We start from the raw sequence: 20,824 nt of genomic DNA, 5'->3' as shown, positions 1-20,824 counted from the left end.
ATAAAATAAAATTAGACTGAGTAATCATACCTTAAACATTCCTTCATGAATATTGGCTACTATGCCCCTCGTGTTTTCTTTTACTTGCTCCCTCTTTCAGCCCCCTTGTGATAAGGAACGAAAGATTTTATCCTGCACCATCCTCAAAGCCTTAGACATTCCAAAGGGACATAAGGTTGCGACATTTAGAAGCTCCCACCTTCAATGGACCTATGCTTGACCATCAGTTGCACATTCGCAACGCAACTTTCGTAAAGCGCGCCAACTGTAGTACTGATTAAAACCATCTACATTCATATCTTATAAATTATCAACCCAGCTATGTAATTTACTACAGTGGATATTGTATAATTTGTATCAATTTGATCTTGCCTGTAAACTGGCATGCCTCATGTAACAAACTGTTATTTGAGGATAAATTATTATTATTATTTTTATTACCTCTAGGTTGTATCTTCTCATTTCTGCAGCAATTTGGAAGGCTCTCCCGGTGTCACACATTGTACGAACATTCCATGTACCTAAATAAATGGTCGCTCTGGTTGTCAGAAGGGGCATCGGCCTCGTAACTTCCGACGGAATTCGGCTTTCGTCATGAGGCGTCATAGTTCTTCTAAATGAAGACCTTCTGACTCCCAAGGCAGAGTTTAAAAGGTTTGAATAATTTTTTATGGTAAACGTTTTTTTAGCGAGTTGGTTTTCTACGGGATGAAGACGCTAACCCAATGCCCAACCCTCCTCCTTATCCGGGCTTGGGGTCGGCAGTGGCCTCCGGAGGGACTCCAGGCGAAGTTATTGTTGCTCTCCTCCCTCCTAAAGAGACAAATCTCTTAAACCAACTACGAAGATGAGCAAACAAGTAGGGTTCAAGGCTGAGTAACAAATCTTACAAAGACTCCGACGATTGGAAGCATTCTCACTGCGTAATAGAAGATTGTTAGATGATCCATTAATGACACACATCATGCGAGCTAGGAAGTCCATCCTGTTCCTCTGCTCAGGGAATTTGTGGCACTGAGCACTCCCGAGCATTTTCCCATTTCGTTTGGGAGTCAATGCTGCACCTTACAAATATATCTTCGAACCACTTTATTTCTAACTTCCGATTTGATTGGGCTGGTATACCCGGATTATAAAAGTGTTGTGTGCAATAGCGTTGTGAATCTCCGAATGCCTGTAGTATCTTCAGAGGTAAAGAACAGAAAAATGGACTTTGCTGAGCGATTGCTCAGGTGCGTCCTCACTTTGTCTCTAAAAGAATTGTCCTCATTTGGAATGTTCTACCCAACTAAGTGAACACAAGCCCCTCAGTGGAAAGCTGCACGGAGAGACCTGATAAATGAGGACTCATACATAGATTACCAACTCCTACTTGGACTGGCCGTAATTGATATATATATGCAGACCTAACTACCATCATCACTACCATGTATCAACAGCCAAAAGCAATCAACAAAGAGGGAATAAAGGGGAAAACGCGACAGAATGTCGCCTTTTTTGCCTGTCCGGGGGAAATAATGCGGATTTCCCCCTATTTGCCGCTTTGTTGATAAATTACCTACTTTTCTCCCAAATATCCGCTGAATCGCCCAATTTTCGCCTAAATATCTGCCGAATTGTCTAGTCTTCGCCTACATTTACGCTTAGTTGTCCATTTTTCGTCTAAATACACACAGAACTGCCTATTTTTGATCCCTCGACATAATCCCAAAGGTCTCCTATGATCGCTTTTATTTTCAACAACAAACCACACTGAAACTGCAGTCCACGGGAAAACCGGTATACACTTAAATAATTTTATTGAAAAGGAAAAGCGTATTATTGTACAACATTATAGCAGAAGCTTGAGCATCGATTATTTGGCACTTCCATTACAATTGCCAATTCATTGTTATTTGATAGTGTCTGCAAACGAAGGAACAGGTGATGTATTATTTATAAGGCATGTGCATTTAATCGCTAGTTCACTGACAATCAAACACACTTTCTCAGCACTTCAATAGCTTCTCATGTAAGTAAAAGAGTAAGCTCTTTTACAAAAAAATGTTTAGTAAAAATTAAGTAGAACGTAAAAAAGATTGTACGGACTACTGCCTTTAGCCACGTATGTTCGGCTATTGACAATTAAAATAGTTGTCCTGTGAATTCTGAAGTGTAAAAAACAAAAGAATTCACAACGACATCTGAATGACATGCTTTGGCACAGCCAAATACTCTAAGCTAAACTTACGGTTATGTTCGTTATTACTGTTGACTGTAACTATAGAGCCGTGGGGAAGTTATCACTTTAAATTATTATTATTATCATTATTCACAAACATCTTATGAGTAAATAAGTGTTGTGAAGAAACCATTTCGGGTTTCTTCAAAAAAATGCAATAATACACAAGTTTCAAGGATGTTAGCATTATACTTGCCATATTAAAAAAATTTTAGAGTAATAATAGTAGAATATTAATAATAATAAATCGGGTCTGTGTAATTGGGAAGAATATTGAATTGAGTTTAAAGAAGGAAATGGAGAAAACAAGGGAATAGAAATAAAGGAGACGTGAAATACGCAAACATTTTAATTGGCGTGTTTATGAACATAAAACAAGAACAAACGACTATGTATATATCGTCAAATTAGTAACAAAAAATAATTAAGAAAAAACCACTTATTATTGCAGGAAGATATGACACTAGAATAAATGTTTGTGCAGTCATAGTTTGGAGTGATGCAATGAAAGTCTCAATTGAGTGAAAAGGATAACGAAATATCAATATGTATGAGACATTTATGCACAGTGAATATAAAACGGGTCTGAGAATTTAATTTAAGTGTAACGCAAGTTACTGTCTTAATTACAAGCTTCGTAATCTTAAGAATATTTATTTAGATGGAGAGAAGAAAGAAAAGAAGTGAACACTTAGTGAAAAGTTTCATCCATGATAAGAATAATAATTGCGTGATGAATATCAACCTCAGAAGGAAACCAACAATTTGGAAAAGTAAAATAAAAATCCTTTAGTGCACTCAGATGAATACATTTAGATTTATGTAATAGTATACAGAGTGAAACCCGGATATCAGTATAAATATTTGTGCAATAATAATTAAGAATGATGCTATGAAAGTCACAATTAATTTCAAAGGACAGTCAGAAATTAAGATAAGAAGATACAAAAGGAATATCTAATATGTCGGGGGAACAATAATGATATTAGTAACAGTAATAATTATAGATACGAACATAAGCATACTTCATATATTAAGATGAATAGAAATAAAATAAAATAGACGTGAAAAGATTTAAGGGTTTTATTTTGCTTTTCAGGCAATTAAATGGATGACATCTGATCTTGTTTCCTTCTATTACGCTTTATCACTTTGTCTCGGACATCGTGAAAAAAAACTTATGTCGCGATGTCTTACAGCCTAGCAAGGTCTTTTTCGTTGACAGAGGATGACAGAAAGCAATTTGTTAGGGCACCTGAAGTTTAAATAACAAATATGAGTTACTTCGTATGTAGCCGTAAAACCGGCATTTCTGAAGTGCTCGTTTTGAAGAGGTGCCAAGTAACGTGAATTTACTGGCAACCTCAGGTGTCAGTAGGTGCGACAGAACATACTGCATTGATGTTTTAGGATCGTCACTGGATAACCTCGTAACCATTGCCATCTGTAATGGGAACAAATTAATAAATTAATGTTGATGACTTATGAATCTGTCCCTGGCTTATTTCTGCTGCAAACCAGCGTCCAGCATCTGCAGTCCCTCTTCAGATGACAAAGGGAACTGCTGGCTTGAGAGTCCTCAATCGAATTGATGCGGTTGTCCGCGTTCGTTAGACTTAGATAGTAATTTCTTTACATTATTATTCAAGTCAGTAATGACCGGGGATATGTTGTGCATCATTTTAGTCAAGTCATTGGTAGCTGACAATATGTTCTGCACCACTGTATACAACCTATCGAAACTGAAAAAGTTCACTTGATGGTGCAGGTGACTTACTGGTTCGCTACAGCACCACCGACATGCTTAGATTCTGATGTTGACGCTGATGTCTCTAATTGTGTCGAACTAATTCGTAATGAAACCTACTTGGTGATTGGCGAGACGAATTTTTCAAACAACCGAAGTTTTAGATATTGTACGTGGCGATTGTCAGCCTGTATCTCAGCCACGTTCATGTCTATTGAATTGTAAAGAAATTCTTCTTTACGCTTCATTGCGCCTCAAGGAAATGTTAGTAAGATTATTGTACTGACCTCTTGGGCTTCTCAGTGTTTTGTGGAAATGTTTTCATCCGTAGAAGTGTTTCTACGGTGAGATTCCAATATTTGCAGGGAAACTAAAAGATCTTTCGCAGGCTGCAGAGAATCTGTAGTGAATTGTAGTTTCTATGTTTGTTACTTGCCGAATTCATGAATGACTTTACACTTCAGAACTGCCCAAATGTCACCTGGTTGGTCGCACCTTTGTAGGTGGATATCGACAAGCTCCGTTGGATAAAGGCAAGGTTCTTTGCTAACAATCCACTGCTTGGCTACTATCATGAGTTGTTTCTTGCTAGGGACGTTAACAATGACGTATTGCTTGTTAGTGGTCTAAAAATAACATAAGACGTAATTAAATGGTTTATCATCATGAATTAAGCACTAATGAAACAAAATACATTTACATTAAAGTATACAACATTGGGATTAGAACTAGATAATTAATACAATTTATGGCTATACATTTACAATCAATGTCCTTAACCGATACCCATGTGTGTTCATGGCTAACTATGGAAGTAATTGCGTGGGTCAGTGAAAGACCTAAATTACAGTTGTCCATCCTCCCTTATATCAGTGACTAAACCAGGCTGTCCGTTTACTACCACTACATTATTAGGCTTAGATGAAGTTATTTTACTATTCTTACACATAATTACTTGTTTATTGGAGACATCATTAGCGCCTATCGGGGTATTATTTATTGAACAGCTACGTTGAGACCTATCGCAGAAGGACATTTTTTCAGCATAACGCTGAGCTGCTTGCTTAGCTACAGCAAACCCACTGTGTACAGAATCCTTAATTTGTCTCATATAAGACTCGGATGGAAAGGCTGAAAAACTATCTAAAGGTCCATGTGCACGAACGTCATCAGGGAGGTGCTGTAACGAATGCATATTGTAAACTAAGTTTTCAGACCCATAACACCATTCATATTCCTTCACGAAGTTTTGTAAATCTGTTCTGGCGGATTCTACAACAGTATTATGTAATTTAGGATGTGCAAGCAGATAAATGGATAACGCTAAACGCCGGAAATTAAGATACAGAGGTTGCGGCAATGTTTTTTGAAGAATCACCGGGCCTAAATACGGAAGGAACAACCTACATTCAGAAGCTTTCCATGCCGATACAAAGTCTAGTGTACGGCATTTTCGCAGAAAGTCGGAACGAGTACTTGCCTCGCAACCTGATATTAAATTATTTATGTCCCTAATTGCACATGAGTTCAAGTTCAGCAGTCTCCTGTGTGCTAAATCTATCCATAAATTAGCCAGCTTTTTTGTGACACCTAGGTACACCATGTGCATAGGATCTAAAGGAAAAGTTAAAATCATATTAATCGAAAGCGTTTCCATAATAGAATGTCCTTGATGGTGAATAGATTGAGTCTATCGACGAAAGCTGTCGTCCGTTCTTAAAGTATATACCCTATTTGCAAAGGTCATCTTCCCCTCCAGCCGTCTCCCAAGTACAGTACACCTATCGCAACCTGCCTTACTATTATGATTAACGGTGTACCTAACAGAAGAACGAGCAGGTGAGTCACATATAACAGCCGCCAACCTGATAGCTATGTATTTATTAGGCTTAACACTAGAAAGACCCACGTCAGTCATTTCTTCTATTTCAGAAATTGTGTTTGCAGAAAATTCGCTGAATTCTGCCGGTTTAGTATTCCCTCCGTAGATCCCTACCATGAACACGTCACTAAACCTAGGGGCGATGATCCGTCCTAGTATAGGCCATAACTGTTGATTGGAGCTTCTAGACATGGAAAGTCCATCTACACTGATATATAAATTTAAAAAGTCAAAATCAAAAGTACACAACCAAAGTTCAACGTATCTTAGCAGATTGGTTTTCAAACCTAGATGGGAGTAAACTCCACTGCCGATGAACTTGGGTGGTACACTTGGATAGGAATAAGCTAGCTCATTCCTTCTTGCTTTGTTCACCGTTTTATTCGTACACTTCAATTTACTCACATTGTCTGGATTGCCAATCAATTAACTTAATTATTTCTTCGTGAGACAACCGTCTTCCAGTTGCATTCGAGTTTCCTCTTTATTGTTTCTCACAATGCAACCAAACCAACTCCTCCCTGGTACTGTGATGACTACTGATTTCAGAAAAATTACACTCCTGAGTCATATACGCTCACTCAGATTAACATATACATGAACCCACAAATAACTACAACAAATGACTAGAACTGTTATAGTCGAGTGGCTAGACTACAGCCCACTGTACATTACCAGAGACTTGGAGCCGTAACAAAATCACAAAGAGTGAGTGAAAATAAATCGATTGGTTTATACAAGTTCATCACAAAGATATTTGATTTGGGATAAGTGGTACGGTGAAACATTGGACACCGTCTTTTAATGCTTCACTACTTTAATTTACTGGTACAGTTTACACTATCAGGTTTTCGAGAGTTGACAATGTATGGAGGTTCTATGTCTGGTAAAGATGATGAGTACGATTATCTGTTTAAAGGTAATAAGAGATCTAGCAATTTATTTCAATTGAAAAGTTGTACTAATCGGAGATTCGGGTGTCGGGAAAAGTAACTTACTCTCACGTTTCACAAGAAACGAGTTTAATTTGGAAAGTAAAAGTACGATCGGTGTTGAGTTCGCTACAAAGTGAGTCTGTGGGAAATATTTATTGTGGCATTTAGGAGCGTGGAAATTGATGGAAGGACTATAAAGGCACAGATCTGGGATACTGCTGGTCAGGAACGTTATCGAGCTATAACAGCCGCGTGAGTTTACAATCTTTATGTAGAGATTTCAGTGCTAGATCTAAGAAACTTGCAAATATGGCCTTTTCATTTTCGAGTTACTGTTGTGATAGTACTTTCTGTTCTTAATGACTGCACACAATACGTTGTGAAGATGATTGTGTCTGACAAAAACGCAGTTGTGCACCAATTGCTAAATACAGCATTCTGTCAAAGCGTCTCGACGTTATTCATTGTTTGGTAGTCTTAAAGTGCATGGGTATTCAAAAATCTGGGTCATTATATTTACTTATTTTAATTAACCTGAATAATGAAAACAGTCATCATGAACTTAGAACAATTTGTACATGCAAGTGGACAGTCATTCCATGTATTTTCATGTGTAGAACTGTGATATTTAAAGTTCATGTTTTGAAAGCAAGACTTCAGAATGGTACTAAAAATGGGTAGTGGTTAACGGTGGAATGCTGGGATGGCGTTTCGTTTTGTTGATGTAGAAGATGAGACTCCAGTCCTGTACCATTCGCTTCAAACGCCAACGCTTTGTTCACTGAATTATTGAGTTCAGGTAGCCATGCAAGAAGACAACACGGATTGAATTAAACTTAGTTGCTGCCTACATAAAGAGGTTGTTGTGTTGAGTTACTCGTGTTCGCTGGTGGTATTGCTGAAAAGCAGGCTACTCTAAACCTATTTTCAGCAGGAGATGTAAGTCAGTGTTCCATAACCTTGGAGTGATCTTATTCATATGAGTAGCTTTATTTCAGTTTTTAATAATCAACCACTTGATAAGAGAAGTTTCTGGACCTTATAGCGTTACCAAATTACGACTTGCTTCGTATCTCGAGATTTATTTTTCTTATCAGTGTTTGGTAGCCTATCCACTTAATGTCTTAGTCGGCCTAAATCTTCAGTGAGTTTTATTTTGTGTCCACAAGCTAGGTTAGCTTATATCTATAAATGGACAGATGTCTAGACAAATATCCTGCTTCGCTGTACGGACTTAAGATGATATTCCTATGCGTCCTGGATCTGCTTAAAGTTTGTAAGTCTGTGAGATGGTAAATGTAATACGACTTAAGCGTCTATCCACTTGGTGTCGGTTTTGAACTAAAGATGCCGTTCTATCCAATTTGGTAGAGTGGACAAAAGCAGTCATAGAGAGTTTCAAAATAGCTGTCGTAAGTGAATAACTCGAAATGGTTTAGTTTGGCTTGGTAACCATACTTGGGTTTTTAAACTTCCAGTCGTGATTTTTGCGAGAACCAGTGATACTACTGGATAGAACAAACTATTGTGAGTTGGACAGCATATAGACAAGCTCGGCTAACTCTTGTTGTTTAACTTCTATGTAGTAAGAATTTCACTCAGTATCCTCAGACGTATCCTATGACATATTTTGACGTTTTCTCTTGAAGCTATTACCGTGGTGCTGTCGGTGCGCTGTTGGTTTACGATATCACAAAAAGAGAGACTTTCAACAATTTGGAACACTGGTTACTCGAGTTGCGAAACAACGTAGAACTAGATATGGTCGTTATGTTGGTTGGTAATAAGTGTGACCTTAGACATCTTCGAACTGTATTAACGGAAGATGCGAAGCTTTGGGCTGAAAGGCAAGGACTATTCTTCATGGAAACGTCAGCTTTGGAATCCACCGGGGTTGAAAGTGCTTTCTATTACATTCTTAAAAGTTAGTTTTATATTTCAAATCATACGATGATTTAAGTTTTGATTGAAAAGATGAAGTTAACTGGGTAAAATAGATTTTGTTGTTTCGATGCTCTTTGGTTTATCATTTGCATAGATTACATTGGCTCACCACTCAACTGTAAATCTTTAAGGCTTTAATATTTAAGGAAGCTCGTTGGTTCGCATCAACAGACTACGTTTGAGGACAAATATTTTTCTAGGATGATAGTGCTTCATCTTTGTTACCCCATCAAAGTATAGTATGAATCTGGTTGCAAGATGGTCTGTCTTCGTTTCTTAGTGAATTTCATGTTGGCAAACTCTACTTTACTGTACAAGCATATTCACTGCGTCTGTAACAGTAAAAGTAGGAAGTGAGTATTTACTTATGGAGCTGTGGCTCAATGGTCAAAGCGTTCGACTTCCAGCCATCAAGTCTCAAGTTCAGACCTCGCTCAACTTACTTTGGTTTAAGCAACTGTGTAGCATCATTAATCTTCACACTTAGTGTCTCGTGCCCACGCATCCGGTGAGTGAGTTAAAAATATAAGGCTAACTTACTTTATTGTTATTGGTTTTTGTGACTTGATAAAAGATTGAATGTGACACATCAGGGTAAATGTCAGTGTTATTATTCGTCACACCTCTTGTATATGTCCTTACTTTGTCAATATGATGATGTAACGACTTGATGTTTACGGTTTATGGACATATTTAGACACAAAAACGTTGTCAAATCTGTGCCTTCAGTTTCATGTACGAGATATGCACCGTACAAAATGTGTGGTGAAGCAAATATTGAATGGTAAGAATTAGTAAATGAAAAGCCATCACACGGTATTGCGATGTACGATTTAATTCGAAGTATGTATCTGAATAAATGTAATTGTTTTTAAATTAATTACGTGAACATTCGGTTAGTGTTGGTGAACACATCGGTCTAAGAGTTGAATATAAATACTTTTCCATCCATGTATTTGTCGATAAAGTACTACCTAGGCACATTAGTCTAGCCCAACTTCTCTACAGTGATTTAGTGATAAGTATAGTAATGCTAGCATTTTGTTAATATGAATGAGTTGTTCTTACTGTCTCCCAGAGCGGATTGTTTCTATGAATATGAAAAGAACACAAGGATGAGAGTTTTGAATGTATAAGAGATTTTATGATGACCAAGGAGTGCTGATATGTTGATGGAGGTTTATCAGGATTTTGTTGTTTCCAGTTCTCCGTGGCATGAAGGTTAGTATTTTGAAGTATCAGTAATTGAATGTGGGTTATACTGTTTCACCACTTCAATGCTAATGTAGCACCCTCCAAGCAGGTAATAAACAACTTCCTTAGAAGTTGAAACCCTAGTTCTTGCTGGTTGATACTTGTCGCTAATGTGTGCCTTCACCTTTGGGAGAGAACTGATGCTTCCCAGTGGATCGGAACTGATTTGCGTTGCCCAACGTCACATTATAAGAGGTTATCACTAAACTCAGTAAGTCAGTCAGTAACAACTTAGAACTTCGTACGTACGTGCATCAGTTCGAGTTGCCATACCACATTAGCACAGATGCAATCTTTCTCCTATATATTACCACCTTTGACCTAACCACTCCTATGAATCCGGTGTTCATCTTGCTGTGCTAATGAGGTATGGCAACCTGGACCGATGCACATATGTGCCTGGTCCTACGTTGTATCTGACTGACTTCCCAGAGCGGATTGTTTCTATGAATATGAAAGAACACAAGGATGAGAGTTTTGAATGTATAAGAGATTCTATGATGACCAAGGAGTGCCAATATGCTAACTATCACAAAGCGTAATGCAGAGTAGTTTTGTAGACTGATTGAGGGAAGTTATGGGCGGCTTAGCTGAAACTTGGCATCAGTCCATAAGCCCACTGACGTCTCGTGTGAGCCATGTTGGCAGATGCAGACTACTTAGTCGAGTCCATGAGACTATCGTAACCGATGGTTGGAGACTCCCTCCTGTATAGTAAGAACAGAGAATTAGTTAACATTGGCTTTAAAACTACCTCTATCATCAAGTCTCAGGTTGCTCGAACTATGAACGCTCATTAGTATTAAGATTAAACATTTTATCTGCTTTATCGATTCACAAAGTTTCAGATCTCACAGCGTTGTAACGTCATTGAACACACACGAACTTCCCATAGCAATTATATTTCGAAATCATCATAAAAATGGCTGGTTAATTATGATTATGTGAAAACGTAATGTGTTTTAGATGTAATTGTATATGTTCGAGAGGAAACCCTACCTCATGGCAGTTGATACTCGTCATTAATGCGTACTTGCGACCGTGAGAGGGAACTGATGTTACCCAGTGGATTGGAACTGACTTGCGTTGCCCAACGTCACAATATAAGAGGTTATCACCGAGCTATTCGAACCATAACCGACTTTTCGCAGGAGTCAGTTGTTTACAAATGACTGATCAGTGGAGTAGTGGCAGTGATCAATGTTGTGTTTGTCTGGTCTTTTTGTGCTACTGTTTGAATCCTACCAATCAAGTGTGCAATAGTCGCTCATTGAATTTTGTGTAAAACTGCCAAACATTTGATTTGTAGTCTTACTGTTCTTTTTATCATTTACATTGTGTCCAGCCATTTTCGAAGCTGTCCGTTCACATCCTCCAGTGAGTAATGTCGACATGAAAATGTCTCCATATAATCAACCCATTGTTTCATCGAACACAGACAATTCAAACAGTGGACGACGGTGTTGTAGTTAGAAACAAGGGAATAATCAAATAATTTGTTTCCATTTTGCATGAAGAGAATTGATTAATTATTTTTCTGTAAACTATTATTGTTAATAAATTGATTGATTGATTGATTGATATCAGTAAATCGACAACAAATCGATGGATAGAATGTTTATGATAAATGTAAATTAGTGGTGGTTGCTGTTGTCTTTCTTGTTTTTGACGTTAACGATTACTGATTCGGTCGCCACTGTCTCTACTTATTCATTATTTATTTTGTGTGGATGAAATCATTTGCATTGACTTTTGTTTTGTGCACATTTTCACTTTTCACGTGTTCGGTTGTGTGTGCGTGTGTGTTTGTGAATTCAAAGGAGAGAATGAAGAAGTGAAGGCGAGTTGTTGTTGTTGTAGTAGTAATGGAGCAGTGTTTCAAATGCTTTCCTTCCCTGCCCCTTCCATAGCAGTTTTAACTTATTTTACACCAGTGTAAAATGTGAATGAGCAAAGTGAACACTGAATCTTTGTTGTGTGCATCATATGAGAGAAGTGATCTGATACAGTCATGAATGGTGACGATTGAGTAAGTTGTTAATGAGCTAAGTGGGAGACCACACTACAATGACATTGCAATCATCATCATCATCACTACAATTTATTGTTTGTGCATGTGTACAGCTGCGTTCTTCCCAGTTCATTACTTAATTGATAACTTTCTAGTGAACTGTATAGTATCTATTAACAAGAATAATTCTAATTGATGACATAGACATGCATACTGACTTATACACGTACACACATTTCCACGGCACTATTCTTTTGTTCATTGTCTATCACTATTGTATTTTCACGAAATGAATACTTGTTTGTTTTGTTAATATGTGCAGAACAGATTGTTTTGTATGACGCTGTAAACTGTGTTTCTCCTTGCTGTGAATTTCATTTTATACTAACTGTATTGTTATTGAACTATGCCAGATGATAAATAAGCTGACACACTATATTTTTAGTGAAAATACTAGTAATAGATGAGAAGGAACTGGATCTTCAGTAGAAAGTCAATTTTTCCAGTTTTATCTCTTTTAAACAAAAACAAACAAACAAATTTGTATTATATGTATTATGATGTGAACTGTGTTTGCAAATGAACTAATTTTTCTCTTCTTATCAACATAAATTGATTTTTCTACCTAGAGTCGGTGTGTTTTGTAGTTTTTGCTGTTGTCATGTGGTGGGATAGAAGTTTTCGGCAATACGATGTTAGTAAGCAGACTAAGGAAGAACTGCACAATTCATCCTAATGTGAAATTCAGTTTAGGTGTTTCGTCGTGATTTTGCTGCCTATGAATTTATTAGATGACTGTGCAGTGTTAAACACGGGAAGTGAATGTGCATAAGGTTCTTTTGATAGTGTTAGTGAGTCATGCGCAGAGCAGGACGTAACACGATTTTGTATTGGTGGAAGTTGTCACATCTCATGAGTATAGCGAGAAATCAGATTGACAGAAATGGTGTTAGTATCAATGGTAGTTGTGAAAGTGAAGTATGGAGAATGAGTGGCGAAAAATGCACCGATCAGTTGGATAAGATAGTATAAAATAATTTTGAAATTGAAGACCCCAGGGAAGACAGGATGGATACGTCAGCATGATTGCTGCCAATTGTGAGTCATATCACCCGAAATGTGCGCCCACTGGTCGTGGTTATCACGATGACTGAAGGCCGTTAGTCTGCGTCTACCGATACAGCTCTTTTCAACATTATGATTTGTGTGCCCCTATCTTTCATGATGATGTGTCGAACTGTCAGTTATCAGGGAATCACAGGCATGAAAATCTATATGATTATTGACATAGTTATGACACATGGGTTCATTTGTAACGAAGAAATAACTGACTCACACTGAACCACGTAGAAATCGCGAACTAGTCTTCTTGATTTCGAGATTCTGCAATATATTTGTGGATTTGTTATAAAAGTGGATTTTCAACAACTGTTTGCAGGGTGTTTAGACTTTTGCAAGGTGGTTCTTAAGTATTTCTGTTAAAATAACTATTGAAGGTAATCATCTGCCTAAAGAATAAAAATAAATCTTACTGTTGATGTGTATGGTTGACGACTTGAAGTTTCCATTGTGGTATGAAACAGCAATTGACTTGCATTTGTTGGACTTCCGTCATGTAGATAGTGAGACTATTCAATGTTTTTGCGTTTTGCATTTCAGTGCGAACTCATCTTTCTAGTGCCTACCTTGAATAGTCTACTTATGAGTATTTGTGTTACTGAGTTACTGGAGAGTCGTAGTTGCAAGATTTCTGAATCGTGTAAGAAACATCTAATGAGTGCTATGGTTCCGTTGACTCCAAAAAGGTGAAATTCTATTCCCTGACACAACTGGACTTAAATCACTCACTTTATAGATTGATGTAGTCTAGTTATGTGATGATTATCAGTTATTGATAGTAAAATCGGAAGCTGTGTGAATTTCTTGAAACAGGAACCCACTGAGATTTGAAAACTTACTGTCCGTTCATGAAAACATTTTTGGTCTCACAAATTGTCCACAGATCGGTCCACTAATAGTTCCTGATGTCTTTTCCTAGAGGCCTGATCAGTTTCTCACAGATATACGTTGATTTCTTTCTATGCATTTGTCACATGTCATTTATAATTAGTTGATTATCACACACAAGTGAGACACGTAGAAAACTATCGCCTTGTATTTTATCAAAGTTTCATGTGATCCCTTAAAATTCATTGTGACATATACGATCCTGAAGTAACTTGGTGTTGTTCTTTTGTGATTGACCGGAAACATTTTGTGCAACTAATTTCCCGATGATTCATTTCTATCAACATCAGTGTAGTTGTGTAAGGAAGTGCAGTTTAACATGAGTCTCGACGGTGTTTACTTTTTCTCTGATATTCTGTAAGTGGTTTGTTGATTTGCCGACTATAACCGGTATTTAAGTGAGTGTTGTAATCCGTTCATGGTCATCTATATTGTCTCTTCCCTATGTGTGCTATTGAAAGCCAATGTGACTGGTCAATGAAGATGGACAAACAGGAACTCAGCTAACAGACCATGAGTTATGTGACATTCATGCAAAGTGGTCAATCGAGAATTGATCAACAATAGAGTGGTTAATTAATAGTAGATAGAATTTGGATTAATTAAATGACAGGTCATTGTAAAACATTGAGTATTTGAATAATAGGAAGAGAAGTATACAAACTTGTGGTAGGTCGGATTTAAACGCCACGTTCTCGGTGCATCTTAGATACAGTTTTATTTTTTGATGTATTAATACACTTTATTATCCACGAAAGATCTATCCATCCTTGACATTTGCTACTGACCAAATGTGTATTTTTCCGCCATTTGACAACCGATTGCCTCCATTATGATCTATTTGTTTTCAGTAATTATTCATGAACCAGTCTCGAAGTGGTTTAACTTTTCTCACAGTTTTATAGAATTAAATTCTATCGCTATTATCTCTATGCATGAGAAGTTCCATTCTTTGAATGTATATTAATATCAGAATGTGTTCTATGAGTAGGTCAAGTCCGGACATCTGACATTCTGTCAGTGATAGGCGAATACAGTCAGGCTATGATAAGTGATGGAGTTGTATTTACTTGTATGCATCAATGCTGCAGTAGAAAGTAACACAATATTCCCACTTAGTTTTCTGTCTTCTATTACTCTGAATAGTTAGGTTGGTTAAGTATAGAAGTGTATGTTATTAACTGGATTGAACAGCAACACACAACGTAAATTCAATCCAGGAGTCATCACCACTACTGAACTATTCAAGTGAAGTGTCCTGTGCTTTCCATATGTAATCCTTACTACTACTATGACTATTCCGTACAGTTTCCAACCAACCATAATATTCTATCTACTTACCATGGTTTGTTGATAATTTGCTCAGGGCAGGGTTGAATGGAGAATGTTGGTGAGCGGCCTATGCTCCTTCACGAGGAGTAACAGGCGAAAGTAAATGATTGATAACTAACATTTGCTCACCATTATTCACACAATTGTAACCACGACTATAAACTGTAAGTAATATGGTTGATCACTTCATAAAATTCAATAGTCATTCACAAAATTCTCTTGGAAACAAATTTGTCATTGTGTAGTTCATGTCAATATTATTAGAAAGAAGCACATACAATCACAATAGATGGTACATGTATACACACAAATAGTTTAGTATTATCTTTGTTGAGCACATCAATTAATCGACATGATCGATCGATCGATCAACTAATCATTGGCACTATGATACATATGAAAATCAATTGTATTTATCGATCTTCCCCTTGAGTGATACCGACAACAACAACTACTACTACCGTCAAGGTCATTACGCTTGCCTTGTTTAACCAGAGTGTTAATCGAACCAGTGATGATGTTTCATGTCAATCAGAGTAATGACACTGTATACAGAAATCTAGTCCATATTCAATGTAGATGATCATTTCAGGTATTTAAATTATGCAGAAAATGTTGAATAAGAACAGAACATTAATGTAACCAGTAATGATGAAGTGAACTAATTCAGGACAGAATGAATTGGAGAGTATTTTATGAATTATTGATTGGTTGACATGATATTATGTAATATTAATTAAGTGATATATATATTTTGAAACTTCAATGCTGAAATTCACCTAAACCATTGTGTAATAGTATCTATCTAGTGGTGTAGTATGCTACTAATATCTGTTGACATAAGTAGTATGTGGTGTCAGTAGTTGTTTGATGATCTAATGATACAAATTATGTTAATACAGAAATATATTAGTAAGAGTATTTACAAGAAAGAGAATGCGACCACCACCGCGTAGGTCAGTTCGTGATGCGTCTGGTCTAAGTTGGCTAACAGTTGCAACGGGTGTGTAGCACGGTATACACAGTCGTTATCTGGTTTCGAAGCATGACCGAGCGCCTTCAGCTAGGTGCATATAGTGAAACTAATGCGGCCATCATCAAATGTCGGAGACATACAGAGTTATTTATTTTGAGGATTTATTTATCGCTACACTGACGAACGTGCTACTTTGGAAATTCAAAACTAATCCAAACATAACGGCACAATTCTCAGCATTCATTAACTATCAATTTGAATGAAGTCACGGCAACTAAGTGTACGCTTTACTTATTGACTAAATATACTGAAATGAAATCAAAGATGTTTTATAATGGTGAAATAACAATGAGAATGCTGAGAACAAACGTAATCAAATCTCTAAAATCTAATGGATATACAAATGTAGTTGGTTAATCATGTATCCTTGTAAATTTTCAATGTTTCTAGAACTTCACTCTCTCTGTGTCTCATAAACAATGAGAATAAATTTGCTTTGAATTCAAACATGACCTATTCTTATGCATAGAAGTTCATACCAAACTTAGTTATTGTTGTCATGTCGACGATAGAAACAAATGGTAAACAAAACTATTCACTATGTGAAGAACAATGATGTTCAGTGTATGGTGTAAATTAGTTGTTCATTTCAAAAGAAATAAATGAGTTGGTAACTGTATAAATGATTTTTGTGATGAGCTTCAAGTGAAAACTTCGCCATATGATATTCTTAGATTCTTCTAATTGTTGATGTCATTTGTGCTATTCTACTTATCGACTAGTTATTTCACTGATTGTTTGATGCATCTGATTTGTTTGCACCGTTCAGTAATTGTTTAGTGAACAGTTTCACACACACAATTCTATCGATTACTTGTTGTGTGTGTGTGTGTGTGCGTGTGAATGTATTTATGTGACTTCTAATGTAATTAATCCGATTTATTGTATGTGACAGTATGTAGTTTGAAGGAAGTAAGGGGATTCTGTAGACTTATGTATTATTGTTACACATACTTGGGTTTAAGGTGAAGTAACAATTTGGAAGAAATCGATGGCTGTTTCAGAGAACTCTGTAGTTCGAATTATTGCTAGTGAAGCGTATAAACTGCGGTTCACCAATATTTAAGGATCAAACGGTAAACGATACAAACAACTTGATATGTATGGTATTCAGGTGAATTACTTGTCAAGTAATGTATCTGATTATCAATCGATTTGTATTGAGAACTTATGATTAACTTCATGTTTTATGACGACATCTTCGATAAACGCAGTTTTCTCATGATCAACATTCTTGATTATGTTCTAATTTATTAATAACTAACAATTATTTGTTTTCTAGAATAGATGGAGTATGGCTAGTAGTGAAATAAATGACATGTGTGTTTCATTCTGTTTGGAACTCATATTTAGCTGTATGTATCTGTACTCCAGAACTGATGTTCATTGTGAAACTCGAACTCTTTACTATTTGCTTTGAACACCACAAAATTGTCCACTTAGCTACTGAGCTGATGACTTTTAAATCGGACAAAACGCGTTTCCTGGATTATACTACTAGCCACATTCTATCTATTCTACATGAACGTGTGTTATAAGTGCTTATTTGGACTATTGTGTGCATCGAGTTATTCAATTTGCCACTAGTTTTCATTATATTTAGTAAAAGATAGAATAAATGATTTAGCATAAATCATTCGTGTGAGACAGATTAATGAGACTCATCAACTTTTCATAGTCAACATTTTAGAAAGTATTTCAGAAGAAAATCGATTATGCTCTGTCAAAATGATGCTGAACCTTGATGAGAAGGTGTATATTGTAGTTCATTCGGTAGTACACCATGAGTAATGAATAGGTAATACATTAATGTAAGCTTCTATAAAACTTATCTAATAGACATGTCTATATTAATATTATATCTCGTTGAGAATAATGACTGATAACTGTTGGGATTAATTTCTGGACTGATATTACACATATATATTCTTATTGTATAACTATTGAGTAACTTAATTATTCGTATTTGTGTTCCTTTTATCATGAGCTTTATCTTGATCTATGAACTATTATTATACGATTTACCATTCTTAAGTTATGCCCAATCTACCAATTACTATCTCCCTCATTCACAGCCACATTTAGCTAGATCTTGTACAAATGTTATTTCCTATTTTATGGTACGTTGTGGTCTGTCTGGTTGATATATAAACTCGGTATGTTTGAAATGCATGATTCATATCACAGAGGCTGAGATTAGTGTTGTGGACTTAACAGGCTGAGCTAGGCGGAAAAAAGGACCATTCAGGACTCGAGGCTGGTCGCATGTGTTTTATGCGTCACTGGTTCGATCGATAATTCACTGCTCCTTAATTAGCGGTATCGTTGCTTACTTAATTATGTACTTACGCCTGTCTTTCCTCGTGAAGGAGCATAGACCGCTCACCAACATCCTTCATCCAACCCTGTCCTGGGCAATCCTTTCCAGCTCCTTCCAGTTCCTATTGATCCTTTTCATATCTGATTCTATTTCCCGACGTAATGTGTTCTTTGGCCTTCCTGTTTTACGCTTCCATTCAGGATTCCAAGTTAGGGTTTGCCTCGTGATGCAGTTTGATGATTTGCGTAATGTATGTCCTATGAATTTCCATCGTCTTTTCCTAGTTTCCTCTTCATCTGGAAGCTGATTTGTTCACTCTTACAATAGACTGTTGCTGATGGTATCCGGCTGATAGATGTTGAGTATCTTGCGTAGACAGCTATTTATAAATACTTACTTACTTACGCCGGTATCGTTGCGTTATACAATGAACAGGGCACACAAGTTCAAAAGTTATAACAAATTTATTCAGTGATACTTCTTGTTTGTTTATGAATCGCACAAAAAAACGTTATTCAGATGTTGACTAATTTAAGATGAACAGTTAAATTCCAATTATTGTTTACTCAAACTGTTTTACTTAGCTTCAAATAGATGTGCTATAATCAAGTGCTATCGGTGTTAATTATCTTTTTCCAAAGATGGTCGAACTCTACTAATCATATTTGTTTCTATTGATAAAAACATAGTTGTTACTACAATGTGAGTATCATGTAAAGATGACTTATTGTAAACTAAAAAAAACTATCCAATGATAGGTCTCAAGGTCCGAATCCCCCGGGCGGGAACGCTGATGCGCACTGCTGAAGAGTTCCACTATAAAACGAAACGGCCATCCAATACTTCCAGGTTTTCTATGGTGGTCTAGCTTCAATTGACTCATAATCTCAACAATTTAAATTAGTAAAATTTCCACGAAAACCTTTCTGAAATGAAATAATACTCATAGAATAGATATGTAGATACGTAGTAATTATATAATGACATATCGATTTTAAATTGGAAGAAACATGAAGGAGATGAAAAGAAAGACAAGGATACTTACAGTTCCAAAGAAAGTATTATTCTTAAAATTACAATTCCTAAATGATACTACTGGAGAAATTGTGACTTAGAGGTTAAGAAAGGCAGCATTACAAAAAAACATTTAATGCAGCCAGACTAAGTGTTATGTTCTACAACCACCCCAAAATAAGAACGGCTAATAAAAACAGATTGTCTGAATTCGCCACATCCATGTGTATTTACCAATTCAACTACTCCTGCGGAGCAAGTTATATAGGGTGTACGATTCGGCAAGTTCGTCATTATATAACAGAACACCATCTGTCCTGGCTGAGTAAAGGATATGTAAGACTAATTAAGAGTTCTATTCTTGCTCACTTGGTGAACACAGGTCATCAAGTTGAACTGAATAAAGCTTTTAAGTTTATCCAGCATATTCAATCAAATTTGTCACATGGTTTACAATTGCGTCTTTTGCATATTACTGAAGCCATTGTAATCTATGTTCAAAAACCTAACCATTTGCATCGAAAAGAAGTTTATACAACCATTCTCACTAACTTGGTCATCGGTATAGGTGAGTTTGTAGCAGAACTTTGATAAACTATTTTCGTATTTCTCCCTTTTTTTTGTATATTACATATTCTCAACATTCATCTCTTGATTCTTACATAACTACTATACTACTGACCATTCATCAAAACATTTTTTTTATTAGTTCCTTCTCCTCTTTTTATATAATATGCAACGTAGCAACTAATTGATTTTCGAATAATTACCTTGGTTATTATTAATCGTCTTTCTTCCAATTACTCAATGTTAATTTATAATCGATATGTCATTATATTAATTATTACGTATGTACGTATCTACTCGATGAGTATAATTACATTTCAGAAGGGTTTTTATGGATATTATGGCAATTTCAATGGTTAAGATCATGCGTCAATTGAAGCTAGATCACTATAGAAAAACCTAGAAGCACTGGACGCCCGTTTCGTCCTATTGTAGGACTCGTCAACAGTATGCATCCATAGTGGTCTAGCTTTAATTGACATATGAATTGATCTATAAAATAAATATGTTGTTTTTGTTATATCTCAATGAATAGAAAAATTGTGACTTAATGT

The 20,824-nt window shown here is 36.4% G+C and overlaps 2 protein-coding genes across 2 annotated transcripts; one reads left to right on the top strand and one right to left on the bottom strand.

The window, feature by feature from the left end:
• Window positions 1-4,812: 4,812 nt before the first annotated feature.
• MS3_00009705 (uncharacterized protein) lies at window positions 4,813-5,625 on the bottom strand (the record flags this gene model as incomplete). The annotated part of the gene is made up of 1 exon (XM_035733246.1): window positions 4,813-5,625. The coding sequence occupies one exon, from the start codon at window positions 5,623-5,625 to the stop codon at window positions 4,813-4,815; it is 813 nt and encodes a 270-aa protein (XP_035588230.1).
• An 828-nt stretch (window positions 5,626-6,453) lies between these two features.
• RAB11A_3 (Ras- protein Rab-11A) lies at window positions 6,454-18,462 on the top strand. Its single transcript, XM_051218108.1, has 5 exons — window positions 6,454-6,769; window positions 6,807-6,918; window positions 6,954-7,037; window positions 8,435-8,709; window positions 11,329-18,462. Exons 1-5 carry the CDS (start codon window positions 6,655-6,657, stop codon window positions 11,454-11,456), a joined length of 714 nt encoding a protein of 237 aa, XP_051064544.1. The 5' UTR covers window positions 6,454-6,654; the 3' UTR covers window positions 11,457-18,462.
• Window positions 18,463-20,824: the final 2,362 nt, after the last annotated feature.

The sequence above is a fragment of the Schistosoma haematobium genome, chromosome 7, assembly GCF_000699445.3.
Source record: "Schistosoma haematobium chromosome 7, whole genome shotgun sequence".
Taxonomy (NCBI): domain Eukaryota; kingdom Metazoa; phylum Platyhelminthes; class Trematoda; order Strigeidida; family Schistosomatidae; genus Schistosoma; species Schistosoma haematobium.
Note: the sequence above shows the minus strand (reverse complement) of the source record. Positions and strands in the feature narration are given on the sequence as shown.